General features: G+C 41.8%; 1 protein-coding gene across 1 annotated transcript in view; it reads right to left on the bottom strand.

Moving 5' to 3' along the window:
* Nucleotides 1-6033: 6033 nt before the first annotated feature.
* zgc:162200 (uncharacterized protein LOC558638 homolog) overlaps nucleotides 6034-25035 on the bottom strand; it is a 45454-nt gene continuing 26452 nt past the window's right edge. Inside the window, exons 8-10 of the mRNA XM_034172958.1 lie at nucleotides 13451-13602; nucleotides 9759-10119; nucleotides 6034-8256 (exon numbers count right to left, since the gene is read on the bottom strand). Of these exons, the coding sequence (XP_034028849.1) occupies nucleotides 8251-8256; nucleotides 9759-10119; nucleotides 13451-13602 (519 nt within the window). The 3' untranslated portion in view covers nucleotides 6034-8250. The remainder of the gene's footprint in view (nucleotides 8257-9758; nucleotides 10120-13450; nucleotides 13603-25035) is intronic.

A 25035-nucleotide genomic window follows, 5' to 3' on the forward strand; every position in this document is an offset into this window, starting at 1 on the left:
TTCAATTCAAGACAACAGAGATTGTTACCTAAATAATTTTTAAGAACAGTCAAAATGTTTTGATCACCACTGAAGTATGCAACAAGAGAAAGTGCTAACAAGAGGAGGTCACTCCACAATTGAAGTGATGAATTCAACTAAACCCAAAACAGAGATTCAACTATTTTATCTTACTACCTAACACTTTCAAGATTACAACCCCTGGCAAAAATTATGGAATCACCGGCCTCGGAGGATGTTCATTCAGTTGTTTAATTTTGTAGAAAAAAAGCAGATCACAGACATGACACAAAACTAAAGTCATTTCAAATGGCAACTTTCTGGCTTTAAGAAACACTATAAGAAATCAAGAAAAAAAGATTGTGGCAGTCAGTAACGGTTACTTTTTTAGACCAAGCAGAGGAAAAAAATATGGAATCACTCAATTCTGAGGAAAAAATTATGGAATCATCCTGTAAATTTTCATCCCCAAAACTAACACCTGCATCATATCAGATCTGCTCGTTAGTCTGCATCTAAAAAGGAGTGAACACACCTTGGAGAGCTGTTGCACCAAGTGGACTGACATGAATCATGGCTCCAACATGAGAGATGTCAATTGAAACAAAGGAGAGGATTATCAAACTCTTAAAAGAGAGTAAATCATCACGCAATGTTGCAAAAGATGTTGGTTGTTCACAGTCAGCTGTGTCTAAACTCTGGACCAAATACAAACAACATGGGAAGGTTGTTAAAGGCAAACATACTGGTAGACCAAGGAAGACATCAAAGCGTCAAGACAGAAAACTTAAAGCAATATGTCTCAAAAATCGAAAAATGTACAACAAAACAAATGAGGAACGAATGGGAGGAAACTGGAATCAACGTCTGTGACCGAACTGTAAGAAACCGCCTAAAGGAAATGGGATTTACATACAGAAAAGCTAAACGAAAGGCATCATTAACACCTAAACAGAAAAAAACAAGGTTACAATGGGCTAAGGAAAAGCAATTGTGGACTGTGGATGACTGGATGAAAGTCATATTCAGTGATGAATCTCAAATCTGCATTGGGCAAGGTGATGATGCTGGAACTCTTGTTTGGTGCCTTTACAATGAGATTTATAAAGATGACTGCCTGAAGAGAACATGTAAATTTCCACAGTCATTGATGATATGGGGCTGCATGTCAGGTAAAGGCACTGGGGAGATGGCTGTCATTACATCATCAATAAATGCACAAGTTTATGTTGATATTTTGGACAATTGAAAGGATGTTTGGGGATGATGAAATCATTTTTCAAGATGATAATGCATCTTGCCATAGAGCAAAAACTGCAAAAACATTCCTTGCAAAAAAAACACATAGGGTCAATGTCATGGCATAGGGTCAATGTCAATGAGCAGATCTGATTTGATGCAGGTGTTAATTTGGGGGATGAAAATTTACAGGGTGATTCCATAATTTTTTCCTCAGAATTGAGTGATTCCATATTTTTTTCCTCTGCTTGGTCTAAAAAAATAACCGTTACTGACTGCCACAATTTTTTTTTCTTGATTTCTTATAGTGTTTCTTAAAGCCAGAAAGTTGCCGTTTGAAATGACTTTAGTTTTGTGTCATGTCTGTGATCTGCTTTTTTTCTACAAAATTAAACAACTGAATGAACATCCTCCGAGGCCAGTGATTCCATAATTTTTGCCAGGGGTTGTATATGCAAATCAATCTAGTGTCAAGTGACACTGGCAACCTAACACAGTGTATATAAAGAGAATCAGCAGACAAGAGACATAACAAATCTAATGTGCTACTAAGTATATTATACTACAAAACCAATACCACAAGATTGGAACTTGTCCACACAAACCAACACACTAGAATATGAACATGCATAGATATAGATGAATAAAGTATCTCAGAGTCTCCTTACCATGAGTGTGAAAGGATGAACAGATATATCAGGAAACAGTGCAATTTGATTGACCACGTCTATGCTGTGGCTGCTGCTGCTGCTGTTGAGTCACTGTGGCACCATGTGCATGGCCACTGGCCAGTGAGGCCTGCCCTCTGGTGTCAAAAGCAGTAGCCCTCTGGTGTTGAAGCTGTATGCATTATCTGTGCTGTACTGAGACAATTATATAGGTTTTCACATAGTATTATCATTATATTGTTCAGCATTTGTGATGAAAAAATACACAAGAGTCATTCACATGCCATCAAGGAATGAATTGTGATTTTTAAATCCACAGGAGACGTTTTACAACAGGCCAGTATAAGTAAGACTGACAAATGCATGCATTTGTGGGCGTGATTGTGCAGCAAAGGCATGGGAAAAATTGGTTTTGTTATCAAATTTCGTTTGTAGAACAAGCTTTTACAAAGTATGAAAACAGACGGCCATGTTGTTTCATGCATATTAGGGATGAAGGAGAGAAGATACAGCTTGATAGTAAGAAACTACAAACTCAGCATTTCAAATAACACAAAGATAGGAGTTTTCATTGCCTTTCTTGAGCAAAAAAAGTAATCTTTGGGAAAACCTGAAATAACGGGCAGCCATTTTGTTTTAAGCAAATTAGGTAGTGAAGGAGAAGAGATACAGCATGCTAACAACAATATATGAATTCTACAGGTCAAAATACATAAGAATAGAACTTTTATTTCTGTTTGTAATGCAAATACAAGTAAACTTGTGGTAAATTTGACTAAGTGGGTGGCCATTTTGTTTTATGCAAATTAGAAGGTGAAAGTAAAGATACAGCATGCTAACAGCAATTTTGAAATCAGCATGTCCAGCCTGTACCTGCTTTTAACAGAAAATGCCTCGGGTAGTCTACTTATCTGAAAATAGAACCTAACTACTTTTTGATTGGATTTCATTCCAACTGGAATTGTTCATATAAACATATAGCTACAGTCTTATTAGAAAAGCAGCAGGTTACAGGCAGGGTGTGTCATTCCGTGCAGCTTGTCCAGTCAGGTGCACATCCTGTGTGTTGTGTGTGTAGATGTCAGAGTACTGGAGAAAGCGAAGACAACTTGTTAAAATATAAGTTGATCCTGTGCAAGACTGGTAGTCTGACTCAGCAGTCTTTATCACAACGTGAAGCCTTTAAACAGTAGCGGGAAGACGGTGTTAAGGCCGCTCTTTCTCCTGACAAGTACGCTTTTTACACCGCAGGATTACTGGCTCATACTCAGGACACGTTTGGTCTTGTGTGCTTTTGCAGAACTCAGTCCATTATGATTCCAGTCTTTTTTTGTTATTGGATCGTTTTTAGCACATCCTGCAGGGTTGTCGGCCTCTGCAGCTGGTACCTCACAAATGGCGTTCCCCTGCAGTCTGTGCAAAGTAGAGAACGTGACACGGAGTACGGCATTAGCAGCTTTCCTGCCAAAGTTTGCAGTTTTCAGATCCAAAGCTGTTACCATCTCTTTATCTCCTCTTCTCCAACTGTCATTCTCTCTTCTTTTGCAAACCTCAGGCAGTTGTCAAACAAAGGAGAGAAAAGACAAAACAGAGCAAAGAAGCAATCCGTTATACACCTGTTCAGTTGTGCAATGTAACGTTTCCCCAAACTCTGTGATTTATGAGGGAAGAAAAAGACTTTTCCCAGGCTCAAGTCTAAACTGGGCTTGTGCAGAAGGTGTGGTGCATCTGACAAGCAAGAACTGCTGTTGTCATATTGCCCACAGCGCTCATGTGTAAATCAGCGATTTCCTCTCATTTGCAAAATCCTCAAGGTACCAAAGGCACGCGCCTCCTGGGAGTCCCTGATGATTTTACATCCTGATTAGATCTGGCAAATAAATGTGTGTTGTTGTCCCAACAGGGTCCATTTCAGTCGTCTCCCCTAGGGGCCTTTAAGTCACCTCAGGGTCCACTCTATGTGAAGGCTAGCTTTGGTCTGTTCATGTCCTGACCCCAGGGACTCTGTGACAGATGAAGGGTTATAAGCTCCAGCTGCATTCCTGTTGACTGTGTGAGCCTGGAGCTCAAACCGCCTCCCTGAACACAGTGTACTGGAGATGGCAGCTCTGATAAATGTCAGGCTCGATGTTTAAATGCATGCGTGGACCCTCTCCAGCCCTGACAAGAGGACATCACACTGTGCCAAATCTTTATTTGCTCCCTAAAGAGGTGATGTGATAATCAGCGTTTGCATCAAATGGATGAACAGGTTCAAATGTTTGTTTTTTAGATTTACACAAGAACTCATTAACAGATTTTAACAAAACTGGATTTAGGCGTGGAGCATGGACCAAAGAAACAAAATTTTAATGTGTATTCAGATAAAGTGGGGGAATGTTGCTTTGCTCAGTATTGTTTACCTGAGATATTATTTTGGTCCTGATTACAGGATCAAAGCAATCAGCTGCTGGGATCTAGGTTCAGTGAGTTATCAGCATTAAGTCATCAATTTGTAAAAGGTCAGCAATAAGGATCAAAGCTCAATGATAGGGATCAAAATACATTGAAGAGGAATGATCAGGATTAAAGATAAAAAAAAATCAACATCAATCAGTGACGAGAATCAAAGATGAGAGATCTGCATGAAATGACTCAATCAGACCCAAAATGTGGTGACCAAGATCAAAGTAGAGCATTAAAGATGAGTCATCAAGATAAAACTACATTCAGAAACAAAGCTCAGGGATCAGGATCAAAGATCAGAATCAATGTTCAGTGATCAGAATGAATGACTAGTGATCAGGATGAAAAGTCAGGATCCAATCTAACCAAAACCTCAGTGATCAGGATATAAACTTGGGGATCAGGATCAAAAGTCAGGATCAAAGATGAGAGATGTCCATCAAAGATCGATCAGACCCAAAGCTCAGTGATCAGGATCAAATATCAATGAACAAGCTCAAAGATCAGTTTTCATAAATAAAGATCAGTGTCAGTTAGGCTATCAGGATCAAATGTCAGAAGCATGATCTAAGATGAGCTATCAGGAGCAATGACAAGTGATTAGGAACAAAGTTCAGGATCACAAATCAGCAGAGTCAAGGGTCAGTGAGAGGATACGAAGTTAATAATCAGCGGTTACTGTTAAGGATTAAAGATTAGTATGAAAATTCAGAAAGTAGGACCAAAAATGGGTGATCAGGAACAAAGCGCAGGGTCAGGATCTCAGGTCAGCAATCATAATTAAAAGTGAATGTTCAGGACCGCAGTTGTCTGTCCACATGTGTACATTGGTCCAGATCCAAATAAGTGATCTACATCTGAATAAATAGGTCATCTTCAGACAGGAGTGGTCTATTGTTTGGTTTAGGGGAGTATTTTAAATTAAAGTGGACTATGAGGTACTAACAGAAACATGAACCCTACTGAATGTCATGTCTAAAATAAATCTCATCATTACAAATCTCATTTAAAAAGAAAGCCAGTTGGGTCATACTTCATGGTTTGGTGGTTAGCATACAAATATGCACTAATCTGCAAATAAATTATTTGAATTATGTAAATATGGTAAATGTTTGATTTATATCCATCACACTTGAATATTGCATATGACTTCTCTGAAGCCAAACTGTTATTGACCACTGCAGTTTCTAGAAAATGTGGAGTTATGATGCATAAAGACCTGGTAATAAAAAAAAAAAAAAGGTACAACCAATGCAAAACCATAAAACACCATAGTCTTGCCTTTCATATTTTTTCATGAATCATTTGGAATACAATTGAAGCTGACTGATATGAAGCTGCATATGGACAATATTATTAGACCTTACTTATCCTTTTATTGGTCTTCAATTTTCCAGACTTGACTAGATACTGCCCTCTAGAGGCAGTTAACTTACAGCACAAAATTCAAACGACAAACTAATCTGCTCCGACTGTTGGCTAATGTTCAAGCAGACATCTCATTTTTTCCACATACAATGTGAAATATGTCAGTAAACAAATACTGTAAGATATGATCAGACTCATTACTGTGCCCAAATAACACACATGTATCACAATGTACAAAAACAAAAATATTTTAATGCAAGTACACACTGAACACTGCATTAAGAAAAAGAAAAACAAAAAAGAACCATCAATATGCAGCCCTGGCTTTTTATTCTTCATGACAAAAGTGGATCGCAGGTCAAACTAAGGAACTTGAAACAGTAAAAAGTCAAGTGTGTGCATATCACCTTCAAAAACAACTTAATGTGAGCCACAAAATTACATTTAAAATATGATACAGCAGTAATTAAATTATACACACATCTGTGGAGAAAATTAAATTAAGGTTAAAGCCATTTACATAATTTACATTTACATAATGCATGACAACACTGTGGTAAAACTTTCACTTTTCGGGAGTTGTGGCACATAGGCCACCTACAATAAGTTACAGCTTTGAAAACTTAACATTACTAAAAGGTTGTATTAAACCAGGCTTCATTTTGTGCACTCAGAATCTACAAACAGCAACTTATTTTTTTAAAATAACATCTGTGACCTTCAATTCCCGGGAAAGCAACTTTAGCCTCATGAGTCCAAAGCATTGTTTTGGGGGGGTTGTACCAAAATGAATAGTACTGTACTTTTAAATCAGTGCTTAGACTGCCCCATAAGCCACTTATATATATATTAAAAAAAAAGTAAAACATGCTTTAAAAAAAGTTACAGCAGCAATATGTTTGGAATATGTAGTTAGAAAATAAATTCATTTAACAAAGCGAGGAAAAAAAAAAATCAAGGCACACAAACTAAATAAATAATATAATCAGCAGGATGTGACCTCTGTTCCTAAAATCAGTAGTTAATTACGTCACTTAAACATACTGTTAGCATTTTGTATGTTGCCACTTTCCAAACGTGATGTAAAAACTTTGAGATTTGTCTTGATGCTGGTATGGGTCAGATTTTCAGTCATTTCAGAATGTAAGCCATCAACAGCTATGTTGACATTATTTACTGCATTTCCTTTGCACTCAGATTGTTCTTTGTCTAATAAAGCAGTGCCACTTTCAGAACTGAAACACTGATAGTAATGTGAACACATTTACTTCAGTTACACACAAATGCAAGGTGGAGTTAAATGATTAATAGAAGGAAAAATGTCCCATTAGGCATGAAGATTATTGTTAAGTGTTCAAACCAGTATGTCTTCTGAATGCATAGTGACTATGAGAAGAATAAAGCCAAAAAATGAATAATTTCATATCACTGTAGTATTAGGCTCAGCTAAAACAAAACAAAACAATAAGTGAGGTGGCGATATATTAAAAAAATGACGTGCAGATGACGTCTCCAAACCTGTTTTACAGTAGATGCAGACTGATGTTCTAACTGCAAGTGAGGAGCAGCTTTTCTTGCAGGAAAAAAAAACAAACAAAAACAATCCTTCTACCTCATATCCTTGTTTTGGCTCCAAGGTATCATTTCATCTTATTTACTTTTGGAAATGGCGAACATGGACGTGCACCACTTCCAAACCAAAACAAAGCTATGCAGCTGAATACTAAGACTTGGATGTGCCATTTTTGCACTCAAAAAACAACAAACAAGCAGTACACAGGCACCATCTTGACATGGACTGCATAGATTGCAAAGTAAGATGGACATCATCAAAAATCTCCCAAAATGTGGTGTGTCACCTGAGGTGTTATACATATGGCTGATATATTTCCATCAATGAAACAGTTGATTACTGATTTAGTTAAAGGGTGTGCCTCAGAATCATCAAAACAAAAAACAAACTGCACTAAATTTCATTACCAGAAAAAAAGAAAACAGAAAGGATCTGTCAGCAAGGCTGTATTGTACAAACCACTATGTGGGAACGTTATTGCAGATAATACAAAGATTTATGGAGGCTAAAAAGACATCTGACAGGATGTCAGACTAAGGGCAAGAGTGTAAAGAGGTACAACCTTGAAACAGATCAGAGTTGAAGTTAAAAATATGAGGACAGCATGTAGAATAAATACTGTCAATGGCTCATCACAACAAACAGACCAAACAGAAGTCAGAACCACTTCAGACAAGACAGTTAATGACTTCACACAGCAATGAGCAGCACATCCTCCTCCAGGCTGCATGCAAGCTTCTCCACTCTAAGCAGGGAAAACCAAGAGGGCAGAATGAGAGGGTTGTTGTTTTTTTGTCTTTTTTAATCCACTGTTCTGGAGGGTGGAATGAGGAATGTAGCATCAAATCTGGGGTACACAGAATGCCTTGGTTCAGGAAAAGAGGAGAGAGCCGGGGAGCCGACATGAAGGCGAGTCCTTATGGAGGCGAGGGGGTCTGGAGTAATGGAAGGAATGTTTCAGCGCTACAGAGACAGGGTGAAAGAGACAAAGCAGACATTTAGTCCAACTCCAAACATGAACAGGAAAGGAGTGAGAGTAATTAAGAATGACAACAGAGCTCTTGGTATCTTGCACTAAAGTTACATGGATTAAAAAGCAAACCACCTGCTGAGACGATTACCTGTCAAACACACCGAGAGTTATGTGATGTCACATACCATGCTTTTGTTTCTCTCTGTGCATCTTCAAACCCCACTGTGTGACTATCAAAAGTGCAGCATATTGCTTTTGTTTTTATTTCTGTTTTAATGGTATTTATTGTTCTTTGCAGTCTGCAAAGGAAGCCTTCAAGTCCAGATAGAATAACATGGATCAAACACTGGCGGCTGTGCTTTAGTTGTTAAAAAGGCATTTTATATCTATAATTACACGTTGTGCCTATTAGGAGCAAAACACTCGCATTTCTCCTTCTACTTGAAAGACTACAGAGAAGAAGTGCTACCTGACTGGCCAGACAAACTTGTACCAGAAGTAGCATCAAAAATACACTTCCGTATTTGGAGTCAAGGACTACTTCTGAAATATGCCGCTGTGCACGCTGGTGATTCATCAAGCACTGTCCTCTGTATGTATGTACGGTAAAATGTACGTTGTTCTGCAAAATCTGTAAAATAAAAAATGTGCTCAAATTCCAAATATGAAACAATATTTTTTTTTATATTTCAACACTACGATGGAGATAAAGTATTCTGCAGAGTGTAAACCTAGCGGACACACTGTCTCAGCATCTGAGAGATAAGGCAGAGTGCGAGCTGCGGGCCCGGACAGATGTGGGCAGAGCTTTATTACCAGAACTCTTACTGGCATTAATGTGCGCCTCTTCTGTGGGTCAACTTGCAGAGGTAGAAGATCTGCATCTGGACTCTCTCCACACCCCTGCCACTCTGGTCTTACCAGGTGGATTTTGAACACTGGCAGATGTGCTTGTTGAAGATTTAGCATTCAGCTGAGAAGAGATCACATCTGACTGAAATGTATTTCGACACGCAGCTGCTCGCACAGAATTTGACCTGTGAGCGGAGTGTTTTTTTCGCACGGTAACATCACCGTTAGACTTTAAATCGGGCTTTTGGACGGGTTTACTTTCACCCCGCTCTTTAAATGTGTTAGTTTTATCGATGGATGATGAAAATAAAGAAGAGGTTTGATTGGGGCAAGATGCGGGCACAACACGAGTTGTGATGAAGGTATCCTGACGAGAGGGAACTGATGCTCGCCGCACTGACGCTTCTTTTCTTGCATCACTCACGTGTGTTTTGACCGTTAGCTCGCTGTTTGCAGAACTGATGGAGTCTTTACGGGTTAGAGAGTAGTCACCACGAAGCTGCTGCAGGCTCCAATCTGGGTTAAAAACATCACTGACACTACGGCTTCTAATAAAGGTGGCGTCCCGTGGGAGACCCTTGCCTCTGTGAGACTGGGTGCTCTTCTGGGTGTCTGGACAAAGACAGAGGGATGTTCTTACAGGGCTTGTGTGGAGACTCCTTGTTAGAGCTCGCAGGTGGTGCGCAGCCGTGGTGGGAACGCTGCTGCCGAGGACTGGACTAGCTCGTGGACTGCTCCTCAGTGGGGGGCGTGCAGGACTGTTGCGGGGGCTCCGTGGGGCCCGGCCTGACTTGGTACTTAACTCCTTGGCTCGTGAGCGGCGAGGGCTGCCGTTTAAACTGTGTGGAGACAGCGGCGCCTCGAGGTCCTCCAGGCGCTGAGTCAGGGCCAGTTTCTGCTGGATGGCCATCCGCAGCAGAGAATTCAGCGTCTTCTTCTCATCTTCAGCAGCAGCCAGCTGCCTCTGCATCTCATCCAGCTGAGCAACATATTGGTCACACCTGAGAGATACATGGAAGCAACATGCACAAGCAAGCACAAAATTTTAAGACACCACACCAGAGGCAAAACAAATGCCGTTACTAAACAGTTAAAGATTAATCCAGCAATTATTAATAAAAAAAAGTGAAGTTTCAGATAAATCACAAAGGATCAGCACACATTACCAGCATAACAGCACAAAGCAATGCCAACCTAGTTATTTATTCTAATCAATCTTTTTTTTTTTTTTAAAGTACAAGTTATTCAATTTGCATATTTAAAGCTGTACGGTCTCTGTTTTGCTTTGTTTTTTTGTTTTGTTTTTTAAGATTTAAGTCAGAAAAAGAATTGTAATTGGCACCACTATAATTTTATTCCTTAGCCTTTAAATAAGGGATTCATAATATGATATTGCCAATATGATCAAAATTCTTACTGTGTGGAAACAATTTAAAATTTCTTCCCCTGAAGGGAAGAAACTCCAGCAATCAAACAGCCATGAACTACATTTGGTAGCGACATCACAGATCATGTGGGAACTTTCCCTGACATGCCAACTGGCATAAATAAAAGCAGCGTGACATCAGCTGGCTGCTCGCTAAAACAAAATAAACAAAGATGGCGGAAAACACTCTGAAACAGCTTATTTCTGCATAAATAGTTTCTCATGTATTTTGCAAACGTTAGTGATAAACACTTAGAAATCTAAAAGCACTCATTGAAACCAGAGAACACCTCTGAAATGATTTACAAGACATCTGATGGATGTTACTGTGCACGCCCCTGGAACGTGCATCACACAAGTGTGGCAGTATTGCCACAGTAACTTTGAAAAGTTACTTTATACAGCTACATTTTAGTTACTTCATTAGCAGCTGTGGACAACTTGTCGGCAGCTGCTGAATGTAACTAATGAAGTAACTATTAATCTAACTTGGTTGTTACTTGGCAGTTACTTTGCTGAGTACTCAATCTTGAGAGTAACCAAGTTAGATTACTAGTCACCTTACTTATTAGTTACATGTCATCAGCAGCTCGTTATAAAGTAACTGCATAAAGCTGCTAATGGAGTAACTGTATAAAGTAACCAAAAAAGTAACATTTCAAAGTAACTGCGGCAACACTGGTCAAAGGTAATCTCAAAACTTCAGCAATGCATACACACACTTCCTTCTGTAAACGTCATTAAAAGGAAAAGAAAATATTTGCTATGGAATTACCCCCAGATACATATGCTGTCTTCATGAAAATAAGATGTAATTTTTATACACGTTACAAGAATAAACAGACATGGTAATGTCTGGATTTTGGTAGAAACTAAATTTTTCAGTTTTGTGAAACATGAAAGGCTGTACAGCTTTAAGTGAAACTGGAGATGTTAAAAAAAAATGCACTAACTATTAGTCCACACGTGGGTGCCATAGAAACAATTTGTAGCTTGTTGCAACATACAGCAGTAGTTCTTGACCCCTGTGCACTTACTCTGCATGGATAAATGCATGGCACAGAAGAACTCGCTTGTATGTGGCAATTAATAACAATCATGCAAAACTCAGTTATATTACAAAAACAAGAGGGGGACAGTTTTCCCAAAAGGTGATGTAATCACCCATGCAGAAAGCTGCAATGCTCTGAAAAGCTTAGTGTTTGAGTAAACAAGGGGACAAAACACTCCTCTCAGGCTGACAATAGCCTCTTTCCCTAAAGTGATCTCGCCTGATGAGATAGGTCTGTCCTCGTTTTTTCTCCTGGTCACACATGTTGAAGCATGTGGTTTGTAACCTTCATGTGAACCGTCAGCTTGTCTGCAGGTGTCAGTATCTCTGTAATCTTATTACGCAGTGGTCGGAAAAGATCTATGACAACAACCGTATCAAGCACAAGACAGACCATCAAAAAAGCCCAAATGCAGTTTACAGAAAATTTTAAGCAATCAAAATCTACTCATACGAGGTCTGTCAATAAAGTATAGGTCCTTTTTATTTTTTTCAAAAACTATATGGATTTCATTCATATGTTTTTCCGTCAGACATGTTTGAACCCTCGTGCGCATGCGTGAGTTTTTCCACGCCTGTCGGTGACGTCATTCGCCTGTGAGCACTCCTTGTGGGAGGAGTCATCCAGCCCCTCGTCGGAATTCCTTTGTCTGAGAAGTTGCTGAGAGACTGGCGCTTTGTTTGATCAAAATTTTTTCTAAACCTGTGAGGCACATTGAAGTGGACACGGTTCGAAAAATTAAGCTGGTTTTTTGGTGAAAATTTTAACGGCTGATGAGAGATTTTGAGGTGATACTGTCGCTTTAAGGACTTCCCACTGAGCGGGACGTCGCGCAGCGCTCCCAGGCGCTGTCGTCAGCCTGTTTCAAGCTGAAAACCTCCACATTTCAGGCTCTATTGATCCAGGACGTCGGGAGAGAACAGAGAAGTTTCAGAAGAAGTCGGTTTCAGCATTTTATCCGGATATTCCACTGTTAAAGGAGATTTTTTTTAATGAAAGACGTGCGGACGGATTGCAGCGTCGGCTCGCAGCCGCCGTGACGCTCCGCCACAGGAAAAACACCTCTGTTGGAAGCCTTAAGGACAAGTTGGAACATGCCCAACTGTTAAACAATTTCTCAGATACTCACTCCACTGAGCCATCAAAAGCCGCCTGGATTTTACAAATGGTTAACACGGAGGTGTTTTTCCTGTGCCGCCGCACCGCGCGTGCTGCGTCCCGACGCGCGGCACCGTCCGCACGTCTTTCATTAAAAAAATCTCCTTTAACAGTGGAATATCCGGATAAAATACTGAAACCAACTTCTTCTGAAACTTCTCTGTTCTCTCACGACGTCCTGGATCAACAGAGCCTGAAATGTGGAGGTTTTCAGCTTGAAACAGGCTGACGACGGCGCCTGGGAGCGCTGCGCGACATCCCGCTCCGTGGGAAGTCCTTAAAGCGACAGTATCACCTCAAAATCTCTCAGCCTTAATTTTTCAAATCGTGTCCACTTCGATGTGCCTCACAGGTTTAGAAAAAATTCTGATCAAACAAAGCGCCAGTCTCTCAGCAACTTCTCAGACAAAGGAATTCCGACGAGGGGCTGGACAACTCCTCCCACAAGGAGTGCTCACAGGTGGATGACATCACCGACAGGCGTGGAAAAACTCACGCATGCGCACGAGGGTTCAAGCATGTCTGACGTAAAAACATATGAATGAAATCCATATAGTTTTTGAAAAAAATAAAAAGGACCTATACTTTATTGACAGCCCTCGTATATTATTTCACAAAAATATAAAGCTTAATATATATATATTTTTTAATCACTGACGTTGTTTGATTGCACACAACATAAACAAGACATCTTACCGACTAGCAAACATGACCCGGAGTGAAGAGAACGTGGCAGCATCTTCCTTCAGGGCCTTCAGCTCATTTCGTAATTTCACCATGGTCTCTGACACCAAGCTCTTCTCCGTCTCATACTTGGTTTTCAAACTGGACAGGGCCAACTCTGCAGTCTGTAATAACATACACTGATTCTAATACAAATACGCTGGATTCACAAAACTGGGACCACCATCATGAACTGTTACATACATTTTCATGCACCTGTAGAGTTCTAAACACAGAACACGTAATCAAAAACACTGCAAAAGCAATAACAAATCAAATCATCCCCTTTAAGTGTGCATTCAACATTCTTTCCTCTGGAGACCAAGATGCATCAAATCAAATCAATTTTATTTATATAGCGCCAAATCACAACAAACAGTTGCCCCAAGGCACTTTATATTGTAAGGCAAAAGCCATACAATAATTAAAGAAAAACCCCAACAGTCAAAACGACCCCCTATGAGCAAGCACTTGGCGACAGTGGGCAGGAAAAACTCCCTTTTAACAGGAAGAAACCTCCAGCAGAACCAGGCTCAGGGAGGGGCAGTCTTCTGCTGGGACTGGTTGGGGCTGAGGGGAGAGAATCAGGAAAAAGACATGCGGAAGAGAGCAGAGATCAATCACTAATGATTAAATGCAGAATGGTGCATACAGAGCAAAAAGAGGTGAATAAAAAGAAACACTCAGTGCATCATGGGAACCCCCCCAGCAGTCTAAGTCTATAGCAGCATAACAAGGGGATGGTTCGGGGTCACCTGATCCAGCCCTAACTATAAGCTTTAGCAAAAAGGAAAGTTTTAAGCTTAATCTTAAAAGTAGAGAGGGTGTCTGTCTCCCTGATCTGAATTGGGAGCTGGTTCCACAGGAGAGCAGCCTGAAAGCTGAAGGCTCTGCCTCCCATTCTACTCTTACAAACCCTAGGAACTACAAGTAAGCCTGCAGTCAGAGCGAAGCGCTCTATTGGGGTGATATGGTACTATGAGGTCCCTAAGATAAGATGGGACCTGATTATTCAAAACATTATAAGAAGAAGAATTTTAAATTCTATTTTGGAATTAACAGGGAGCCAATGAAGAGAAGCCAATATGGGTGAAATATGCTCTCCTTCTAGTCCCCGTCAGTACTCTAGCTGCAGCATTTTGAATTAACTGAAGGCTTTTCAGGGAACTTTTAGGACAACCTGATAATAATGAATTACAATAGTCCAGCCTAGAAGAAATAAATGCATGAATTAGCTTTTCAGTATCACTCTGAGACAAGACCTTTCTAATTTTAGAGATATTGCGCAAATGCAAAAAAGCAGTCCTACATATTTGCTTAATATGGGCATTGAAGGACATATCCTGATCAAGATTTCTCACAGTATTACTGGAGGTCAGGGTAATGCCATCCAGCGTAAGGATCTGGTTAGATACCATGTTTCTAAGATTTGTGGGGCCAAGTACAATAACTTCAGTTTTTATCTGAATTTAAATGCAGGAAATTAGAGGTCATCCATGTCTTTATGTCTGAATGACATTCCTGCAGTTTAACTAATTGGTGTGTGTCCTCTGGCTTCATGGATAGATAAAGCTGGGTATCATCTGCATAACAATGAAAATTTAAGCAATGCTTTCTAATAATACTGCCTAAGGGAAGCATGTATAAAGTGAATAAAATCGGTCCTAGCACAGAACCTTGTGGAACTCCATAATTAACCTTAGTCTGTGAAGAAGACTCCCCATTTACATGAACAAACTGTAATCTATTAGATAAATATGATTCAAACCACTGCAGCGCAGTGCCTTTAATACCTATGGCATGCTCTAATCTCTGTAATAAAGTTTTATGGGCAACAGTATCAAAAGCTGCACTGAGGTCTAACAGGACGAGCACAGAGATGAGTCCACTGTCTGAGGCCATAAGAAGATCATTTGTAACCTTTACTAATGCTGTTTCTGTACTATGATGAATTCTGAAACCTGACTGAAACTCTTCAAATAGACCATACCTCTGCAGATGATCAGTTAGCTGTTTTACAACTACCCTTTCAAGAATTTTTGAGAGAAAAGGAAGGTTGGAGATTGGCCTATAATTAGCTAAGATAGCTGGGTCAAGTGATGGCTTTTTAAGTAATGGTTTAATTACTGCCTGTGGTACATAGCCAACTAATAAAGATAGACTGATCATATTTAAGATCGAAGCATTAATTAATGGTAGGGCTTCCTTGAGCAGCCTGGTAGGAATGGGGTCTAATAAATAAATGGTAAATGGACTGCATTTAAATAGCGCTTTTCCATCTGCATCAGACGCTCAAAGCGCTTTACAATCATGCCTCACAATCACCCCGATGTCAGGGGTCTAATAGACATGTTGATGGTTTGGAGGAAGTGACTAATGAAAATAACTCACAACAACCGGAGAGAAAGAGTCTAACCAAATACCAGCATTACTGAAAGCAGTCGAACATAAAGATATGTCTTTGGGATGGTTATGAATAATTTTTTCTCTAATAGTTAAAATTTTATTTGCAAAGAAAGTCATGAAGTCATTACTAGTTAAAGTTAAAGGAATACTCGGCTCAATAGAGCTCTGACTCTGTCAGCCTGGCTACAGTGCTGAAAAGAAACCTGGGGTTGTTCTTATTTTCTTCAATTAGTGATCAATAGTAAGATGTGCTAGCTTTACGGAGGGCTTTTTTACAGAACAACAGACTCTTTTTCCAGGCTAAATGAAGAGCTTCTAAATTAGTGAGACGCCATTTCCTCTCCATTTTACGGATTATCTGCTTTAAGCTGCAAGTTTGTGGGTTATACCACGGAGTCAGGCACTTCTGATTTAAGGCTCTCTTTTTCAGAGGAGCTACAGCATCCAAAGTTGTGCTCAATGAGGATGTAAAGCTATTGACGAGATAATCTCTCTCACTCACAGAGTTTAGGTAGCTACTCTGCACTGTGTTGGTATATGGCATTGAAGAACATAAAGAAGGAATCATATCCTTAAACCTAGTTACAGCGCTTTCAGAAAGACTTCTACTGTAATGAAACTTATTCCCCACTGCTGGGTAGTCCATTAAAGTAAATGTAAATGTTATTAAGAAACGATCAGACAAAAAGGGGTTTTCAGGGAATACTGTTAAGTCTTCAATTTCTATGCCATATGTCAGAACAAGATCTAAACTGTGGTTAAAGTGGTGGGTGGGCTCATTTACATTTTGAGCGAAGCCAATCGAGTCTAACAATAGATTAAATGCAGTGTTGAGGCTGTCATTCTCAGCATCTATGTGGATGTTAAAAATCACCCAATATAATTATCTTATCTGAGCTAAGCACTAGGTCTGGAAAATCACAAAGAAACTCAGTAACGACCAGGTGGACGATAGATAATAACAAATAAAACTGGTTTTTGAGACTTCCAATTTGGATGGACAAGACTAAGAGTCAAGCTTTCAAATGAATTAAAGCTCTGTCTGGGTCTTTGATTAATTAATAATCTGGAGTGGAAGATTGCTGCTAATCCTCCTCCTCGACCCGTGCTTCGAGCATTCTGACAGTTAGTGTGACTCGGGGGTGTTGACTCATTTAAACTAACATATTCATCCTGCTGTAACCAGGTTTATGTAAGGCAGAATAAATCAATATGTTGATCAATTATCATTTACTAACAGGGACTTAGAAGAGAGAGACCTAATATTTAATAAACCACATTTAACTGTTTTAGTCTGTGGTGCAGTTGAAGGTGCTATATAGTTTTTTCTTTTTGAATTTTTATGCTTAAATAGATTTTTACTGGTTATTGGTGGTCTAGGAGCAGGCACCGTCTCTACGGGGATGGGGTATTGGGGGGATGGCAGGGGGAGAGAAGCTGCAGAGAGGTGTGTAAGACAACAACTCTGCTTCCTGGTCCCAACCCTGGATAATCACGATTTGGAGGGTTTAATAAAATTGGCCAGATTTCTAGAGATGAGAGCTGCTCCATCCAAAGTGGGATGGATACCGTCTCTCCTAACAAGAAGCTTTGCCAATTATCTATGAAGCCCACCTCATTTTTTGGACACCACTCAGACAGCCAGCAATTCAAGGAGAACATGAGGCTAAACATGTCACTCCCGGTCCGACTGGGGAGGGGCCCAGAGAAAAGTACAGAGTCCGACACTGTTTTTACAAAGTTACACACCGATTCAATATTAATTTTAGTGACCTCCGATTGGTGTAACCGGGTGTCATTACTGCTGACGTGAATTACAATCTTACCAAATTTACGCTTAGCCTTAGCCAGCAGTTTCAAATTTCCTTCAATGTCACCTGCTCTGGCCCCCGGAAGACAATTGACTATGGTTGCTGGTGTCGCTAACTTCACATTTCTCAAAACAGAGTCACCAATAACCAGAGTTTGTTCCTCGGCGGGTGTGTCGCCGAGTGGGGAAAAACGGTTAGAAATGTGAACGGGTTGGTGGTGTACAGGGGGCTTCTGTTTAGAACTATGCTTCTTCCTCACAGTCACCCAGCCGGCCTGCTTTCCCGGCTGCTCGGGATCTGCTCGGGGACAGCTAACGGCAGCTAAGCTACCTTGGTCCGCACCATCAGAGTGATGCTGAAAAACTAATTCATGCATTTATTTCCTCTAGGCTGGACTATTGTAATTCATTATTATCAGGTTGTCCTAAAAGTTCCCTAAAAAGCCTTCAGTTAATTCAAAATGCTGCAGCTAGAGTACTGACGGGGACTAGAAGGAGAGAGCATATCTCACCCATATTGGCCTCTCTTCATTGGCTTCCTGTTAATTCTAGAATAGAATTTAAAATTCTTCTTCTTACTTATAAGGTTTTGAATAATCAGGTCCCATCTTATCTTAGGGACCTCGTAGTACCATATCACCCCAATAGAGTGCTTCGCTCTCAGACTGCAGGCTTACTTGTAGTTCCTAGGGTTTGTAAGAGTAGAATGGGAGGCAGAGCCTTCAGCTTTCAGGCTCCTCTCCTGTGGAACCAGCTCCCAATTCAGATCAGGGAGACAGACACCCTCTCTACTTTTAAGATTAGGCTTAAAACTTTCCTTTTTGCTAAAGCTTATAGTTAGGGCTGGATCAGGTGACCCTGAACCATCCCTTAGTTATGCTGCTATAGACGTAGACTGCTGGGGGGTTCCCATGATGCACTGTTTGTTTCTCTTTTTGCTCTGTATGCACCACTCTGCATTTAATCATTAGTGATCGATCTCTGCTCCCCTCCACAGCATGTCTTTTTCATGGTTCTCTCCCTCAGCCCCAACCAGTCCCAGCAGAAGACTGCCCCTCCCTGAGCCTGGTTCTGCTGGAGGTTTCTTCCTGTTAAAAGGGAGTTTTTCCTTCCCACTGTAGCCAAGTGCTTGCTCACAGAGGGTCGTTTTGACCGTTGGGGTTTTACATAATTATTGTATGGCCTTGCCTTACAATATAAAGCGCCTTGGGGCAACTGTTTGTTGTGATTTGGCGCTATATAAAAAAATTTATTGAATTGATTGATTGATCGACCAACTACAGGGGCCTGGCTAGCTGTAGGATTTTCCAAGGTGCGGAGCCGAGTCTCCAATTCGCCCAGCCTGGCCTCCAAAGCTACGAACAAGCCACACTTATTACAAGTACCGTTACTGCTAAAGGAGGCTGAGGAATAACTAAACATTTCACACCTAGCGCAGAAAAGTGCGGGAGAGACAGGAGAAGCCGCCATGCTAAACCGGCTAAGGGCTAATAGCCGCGCTAAGCTAGCGGATTCCTAAAAACACACAAAGTGAATAATGTGAAAAGAATTTAGAGGTGATTCAGCAGAGAGAGTGCTTTAGTTAAGGCACATGAAGATTACACTGTGAAATAAATCGTTATCTAGATCAATCTAACTACGCAGATTAAACATCGAACAGATACAGCAAAACAGCTAGCAGATACAGCAAAACACCGCTGTGCTCCAGAACAGGAAGTGATACAATACCGCAGTGAGAGCCAACCACCAGTGATGATTGCCCATCAGAGGTAAGGAAGGTAAAACAATACCGTTGATTTTGAGAACATATAAACTGCTCCATGTTTTGCCACAAAAACAAAGATTTTTAACAGCTGAGGCGAGGTGGACACTACGTCTGTCACAGTAACTATTTTTTTGGACACATTATATTCACATATTTGCTTCCGCACGGCAACGGCATTAACACAAGCATAAAATGTGTTTCAGCATATTTTTCTCTGTTCACTGAGTTTAGATTATATAACCCCTGGCAATAATTATGGAATCACCGGCCTCAGAGGATGTTCATTCAGTTGTTTAATTTTGTAGAAAAAAAGCAGATCACAGACATGACACAAAACTAAAGTCATTTCAAATGGCAACTTTCTGGCTTTAAGAAACACTATAAGAAATCAGGAAAAAAAAAAATTGTGGCAGTCAGTAACGGTTACTTTTTTAGACCAAGCAGAGGGAAAAAAAAAAAAAAATATGGACTCACTCAATTCTGAGGAATAAATTATGGAATCACCCTGTGAATTTTCATCCCCAAAAGTAACACCTGCATCAAATCAGATCTGCTCGTTAGTCTGCATCTAAAAAGTAGTGATCACACCTTGGAGAGCTGTTGCACCAAGTGGACTGACATGAATCATGGCTCCAACACGAGAGATGTCAATTGAAACAAAGGAGAGGATTATCAAACTCTTAAAAGAGGCTAAATCATCACGCAATGTTGCAAAAGATGTTGGTTGTTCACAGTCAGCTGTGTCTAAACTCTGGACCAAATACAAACAACATGGGAAGGTTGTTAAAGGCAAACATACTGGTAAACCAAGGAAGACATCAAAGCGTCAAGACAGAAAACTTAAAGCAATACGTCTCAAAAATCGAAAATGTACAACAAAACAAATGAGGAACGAATGGAACGAAACTGGAGTCAACGTCTGTGACCGAACTGTAAGAAACCGCCTAAAGGAAATGGGATTTACATACAGAAAAGCTAAACAAAAGCCTTCATTAACACCTAAACAGAAAAAAACAAGGTTACAATGGGCTAAGGAAAAGCAATCGTGGACTGTGGATGACTGGATGAAAGTCATATTCAGTGATGAATCTCGAATCTGCATTGGGCAAGGTGATGATGCTGGAACTTTTGTTTGGTGCCGTTCCAATGAGATTAGGAAAGATGACTGCCTGAAGAGAACATGTAAATTTCCACAGTCATTGATGATATGGGGCTGCATGTCAAGTAAAGGCACTGGGGAGATGGCTGTCATTACATCATCAATAAATGCACAAGTTTACGTTGATATTTTGGACACTTTTCTTATCCCATCAATTGAAAGGATGTTTGGGGATGATGAAAACATTTTTCAAGATGATAATGCATCTTGCCATAGAGCAAAAACTGTGAAAACATTCCTTGCAAAAAGACAGAGTCAATGCCTGCAAATAGTCAGGATCTTAATCCAATTGAAAATCTTTGGTGGAAGTTGAAGAAAATGGTCCATGACAAGGCTCCAACCCGCAAAGCTGATCTGGCAACAGCAATCAGAGAAGGTTGGAGCCAGATTGATGAAGAGTACTGTTTGTCACTCATTAAGTCCATGCCTCAGAGACTGCAAGCTGTTATAAAAGCCAGAGGTGGTGCAACAAATGCAACAAGTGCACTAATGATGTGTTGGAGCGTTCTTTTGTTTTTCATGATTCCATATTTTTTTCCCCTCTGCTTGGTCTAAAAAAAGTAGCTGTTACTGACTGCCACAATTTTTTTTCCTGATTTCTTATAGTGTTTCTTTAAGCCAGAAAGTTGCCATTTGAAATGACTTTAGTTTTGTGTCATGTCTGTGATGTGCTTTTTTTCTACAAAATTAAACAACTGAATGAACATCCTCCGAGGCCGGTGATTCCATAATTTTTGCCAGGGGTTGTACGTGCAAGTCTCACAGTGGCTGGTGACATTCTTAAGTAAACAAGCATGAGTGTTTAAACACAATGGCCAATCTCGAACTCAGCAACAATTGAGGTCATATCCATATATAGTCCAGTCATTTTATGGTTTGACCCAGAACAAATTGCAACAGAAATGATTTTGGTAGCATTTGAACCATGAAACTGTTTTATAAAACATACTAAAAGTCTAGAAAGATAAAAAAAAATAAATAAATATCAGGAACACTCTCAAAATCCAAGATGGCCACCCGAAAACATGCAAAAATTTGTTTTTTCCCAATAACTCAAAAAATATCAATATTTAAGCACATAAATGTATTGATGTTAAATATAAACTTGGGTATTGTGGACATTTTGACACCAAAATTAAGTCTATCTGTAACGGTTCTTGAGATACAGTCTATTTGTAGTTTTACATACACTCAAGGACGGCAATTTAGTTTGTGTCCTATTACGTTAAAAATATTGCAGTTAAGGCCCAGAAATGTATTGAAGTTGAATATAAACTTGTGTATTGTGGACATTTTGGCACCAAAAGAATGGCTGTAGCTCTTACAGTTTTTGAGATACAGCACATAAGCCATCTACACTTGAAAATGGTGAAATTATGTTGAAACCAAGTAACTGTTCTGAAATGTTCATTTAAAGAATGTAATAATAATATTCTTAGTGCTTGTCAGCTGCACTAACTTTTTTAATGACAGATGTAATCACACACTAATTTTACAGTAAAACCAATGAAGCATGATGACAATAAAAGTTCAGGTGAAATCAGTATTGTGTACATCATGACACTTGAAATTTTACTTGTTCAAATTTCAGTCTCATCATCCTGGTTATCATTGAGTTGGCCTGCATTTGTACACCCTGTACCTCTGTAGTTGCCACACGCTGCTGAGCAATCTAAGTTAAGTTTGCGACATGTACATTGCAATGTACTACAGTCAGTACTGCAGTTACATCTCACAGCATGCAGAATAGAATCTGGTGCTGCTTGCAAGTCAGTCATGATTGGGACAACCTGACTATCAAAAACTTTCCATCCCATCCATCCATCCATTTTCTTCCGCTTTATCCGGAGTCGGGTCGTGGGGGCAGCAGCTCAAGCAAAGCCGCCCAGACCTCCCGATCCACACACACCTCCCCCAGCTCCTCTGGGGGAACCCCAAGGCGTTCCCAAGCCAGCCGAGAGATGTAGTCCCTCCAGCGTGTCCTGGGTCTTCCCCGGGGCCTCCTCCCAGTGGGACGTGCCAGGAACACCTCTCCAGCGAGGCGTCCAGGGGGCATCTGGAAAAGATGCCTGAGCCACCTCAACTCACTCCTTTTGACGTGGAGGAGCAGCGGCTCGACTCCGAGCTACTCCCGAGTGACCGAGCTCCTCACCCTATCTCTAAGGGAGCGTCCAGCCACCCTGCGGAGGAAACTCATCTCAGCCGCTTGTACTCACAATCTCGTTCTTTCGGTCATGAGCCAAATCTCATGACCATAGGTGAGCATCGGAACGTAGATCGATCGGTAAATCGAGAGCTTTGGCCCCCTACTCAGATCTCTCTTCACCATGACGGTCCGATACAGCGACCGCATCACTGCAGATGCTGCACCGATCCGTCTATCAATCTCACGCTCCATCCGTCCCTCACTCGTGAACAAGACCCCGAGATACTTAAACTCCTCCACTTGAGGCAAGGACACTCCACCGACCTGAAGAGGGCAAAGCACCTTTTTCCGGTCGAGAACCATGGCCTCGGATTTGGAGGTGCTGATTTTCATCCCGGACGCTTCACACTCAGCTACAAATCGCCCCAGTGCACGCTGAAGGTCCTGATTTGACGAAGCCAACAGAACCACATCGTCCGCAAACAGCAGAGACGAGATTCTGTGGTTCCCAAACCAGACCCCCTCTACACCCTGGCTGCGCCTAGAAATTCTGTCCATAAAAATGAACAGAACCGGTGACAAAGGGCAGCCCTGGCGGAGGCCAACGTGCAAAGGAAACAGGTTTGACTTACTACCGGCAATGCGAACCAAGCTCCTGTTGCGGTAGTACAGGGACCGGATAGCCCTTAGCAAAGGACCCCGGACCCCGTACTCCCGGAGCACTCCCCACAGGGTGTCCCAAGGAACACGGTCGAACGCCTTCTCCAGACTCCAGATCCACAAAACACATGTGGACTGGTTGGGCAAACTCCCATGAACCCTCGAGCACCCGATGGAGTGTGTAGAGCTGGTCCAGTGTGCCGCGACCAGGATGAAAATCACACTGCTCCTCCTGAATCCGAGGTTCGACTATCGGTCGAATTCTCCTCTCCAGTACTCTGGAATAGACCTTACCGGGGAGGCTGAGGAGTGTGATCCCCCTATAGTTGGAACACACCCTCCGGTCCCCTACTGTCCCCGATCGCCACGCGATGTTGCAGAGGCGTGTCAGCCAAGACAGCCCCACAACATCCAGAGACTTAAGGTACTCAGGACGGATTTCATCCACCCCAGGAGCCTTGCCACCGAGGAGCTTTCTAACCACCTCGGTGACTTCGGCCTGGGTAATGGATGAGTCCGCCTCTGAGTCCCCAATCTCTGCTTCCTCTTCGGAAGACGTGACGACAGGATTGAGGAGATCTTCGAAGTACTCCTTCCACCGCCCGACAACATCCCCAGTCAGGGTCAACAGCTCCCCACCCACACCGTAAAGAGTGCTGGTGGAGAGCTGCTCCCGCCTCCTGAGGCGTTGGACGGTTTGCCAGAATCTCTTCGAGGCCGACCGATAGTCCTCCTCCATAGCCTCGCCGAACTCCTCCCAGACCCGAGTTTTTGCCTCTGCGACCGCACGGGCTGCGGCATGCTTGGCCTGCCGGTACCTGTCAGCTGCCTCTGGGGTCCCACCTACCAACAAAGATAAGTAGGACTCCTTCAGCTTGACGGCATCCCTTACTTCCGGTGTAAACCACCGGGTTCGGGGATTGCCGCCATGACAGGCACCAGAGACCTTGCGACCACAGCCACGAGCAGCCGCATCGACAATGGAGGTAGAGAACATGGTCCACTCGGACGCCATGTCTCCAACCTCCCCCAGGATCTGGGAGAAGCTCTCCCGGAGGTGGTAGTTGAAGACCTCGCTGAAAGAGGGTTCTGCCAGTCGTTCCCGGCAGACCCTCACGATACGTTTGGGCCTGCCAGGTCTGACCGGCTTCCTACCCTCCCAGCGGATCCAACTCACCACCAGGTGGTGATCAGTCGACAGCTCTGCCCCTCTCTTCACTCGAGTGTCCGAGACACGTGGCCGAAGGTCAGATGATACAACTACAAAGTCGATCATCGACCTCCGGCTCAGGGTGTCCTGGTGCCATGTGCACTTATGGACACCCTTGTGCTCGAACATGGTGTTTGTGATGGACAAACTGACTGGCACAGAAGTCCAACAACTGAACACCGCTCTGGTTCAGATCGGGGAGGCCGTGCTTCCTGATCACCCCCCTCCAGGTCTCACTGTCGCCGCCCACGTGGGCGTTGAAATCCCCCAGGAGGACAATGAAGTCCCCAGTTGCAGCGCTATCTAGTACCCCTCCCAGGGACTCCAGGAAGGTTGGGTACTCTGCACTGCTGCTCGGCCCGTAGGCTGAGACAACGATGAGAGACCTGTCCCCGACCCGAA

The sequence above is a fragment of the Thalassophryne amazonica genome, chromosome 6 (assembly GCF_902500255.1).
Source record: "Thalassophryne amazonica chromosome 6, fThaAma1.1, whole genome shotgun sequence".
NCBI classification, from domain to species: domain Eukaryota; kingdom Metazoa; phylum Chordata; class Actinopteri; order Batrachoidiformes; family Batrachoididae; genus Thalassophryne; species Thalassophryne amazonica.